Below are 1,093 nucleotides of genomic sequence, written 5' to 3'. Positions count from 1 at the left end.
TCTTAAAAGCTTGAAGGTAAACAAGCGGCCATCTAGCTCAGAAGCTTGATGTTCTTAACATTTAACAAAATCATGTGTCAACAAGATCTTGAAGATACTTGATAACTTTAAGTATGGGAACATTGATTTTTCTCCCTTTTTTCCCCTTTCCAGAATTAGTAACTCGAATTTTTCGTAACGACCCTCAGGAGAAGGATAGAGAGGATTACGTGAAGATGATAAATGTCCCAGAGTCCTACAATGGGCCACGACTGCAATTTCCTCTCACATTTACAGATATTGATTTACTTATTGAGGGCTTCAAGCAACAAAAGGCAAGTGGGAACAGATACTGCTCTGATTTTTCTATATAGTTAGGTGCTCAAAGACTATCTGTTGAATGAATGAATGAATGATGATAATTATAGCAGGAAAGTTTCGCAGTGTGAGCTGCCATCTGCTTTGCTTTGATCATTAAATAGAAGTCTCCTCTTGATCATTTCCCCATTTCTTTCCTTCCTTCCTTCCTTCCTTCCTTCCTTCCTTCCTTCCTTCCTTCCTTCTTTCTTTCTCTGAGATATAATTTATATACCATAAAATTCACTATTCTGAAATATATCATTCTATCGTATATTTCAAGGTTGTGCAGCCATCACCACGGTCTAATTGTGAAACATTTTTATGATCCCAAAAGAAAACCCTTACCCATTATTTGTTCCTGCAATATTCCCTCCCTCACCCCTACAGCATCTGGCAACCACAAATCTACTTTCTATCTCTAAATATTTCCTTCTGGACATTCCCTGTAAGTAGAATAATATAGTATGTGGCCTTTTGTATCTAGATTCTTTAATTTGGCATGTTTTCCAGGTTCATTCATATTGTCGCATATATAAATACTTCATTACTTTTTGTAGTTGAATAATTGTCCATTGTATGGATGGACCACATTTTGCCCAAGAGATTGTATATTTAGAAATCTGTTTGCATATTTATATGTAGTTATGTTAGTGTATATATTCTTTTTTTTTTAACATTTTATTAGGGGATCATACAACTGTTATCCCAATCCATACACACATCAATTGTGTAAAGCGCATTTGTACATCGTTTC

At 35.2% G+C, this 1,093-nt stretch overlaps 1 protein-coding gene across 1 annotated transcript in view; it reads left to right on the top strand.

Moving 5' to 3' along the window:
* PPEF1 (protein phosphatase with EF-hand domain 1) overlaps positions 1-1,093 on the top strand; it is a 155,147-nt gene that overhangs the window by 85,742 nt on the left and 68,312 nt on the right. Inside the window, exon 7 of the mRNA XM_013006490.3 lies at positions 154-314. Coding sequence (XP_012861944.2) covers positions 154-314 — 161 coding nt within the window. The remainder of the gene's footprint in view (positions 1-153; positions 315-1,093) is intronic.

The sequence above is a fragment of the Echinops telfairi genome, unplaced genomic scaffold (genome assembly GCF_000313985.2).
Source record: "Echinops telfairi isolate 266 unplaced genomic scaffold, ASM31398v2 ScPeMD7_53;HRSCAF=182, whole genome shotgun sequence".
In the NCBI taxonomy this organism is placed as follows: Eukaryota; Metazoa; Chordata; class Mammalia; order Afrosoricida; family Tenrecidae; genus Echinops; species Echinops telfairi.
This window is presented reverse-complemented; position numbering and strand designations above follow the sequence as displayed.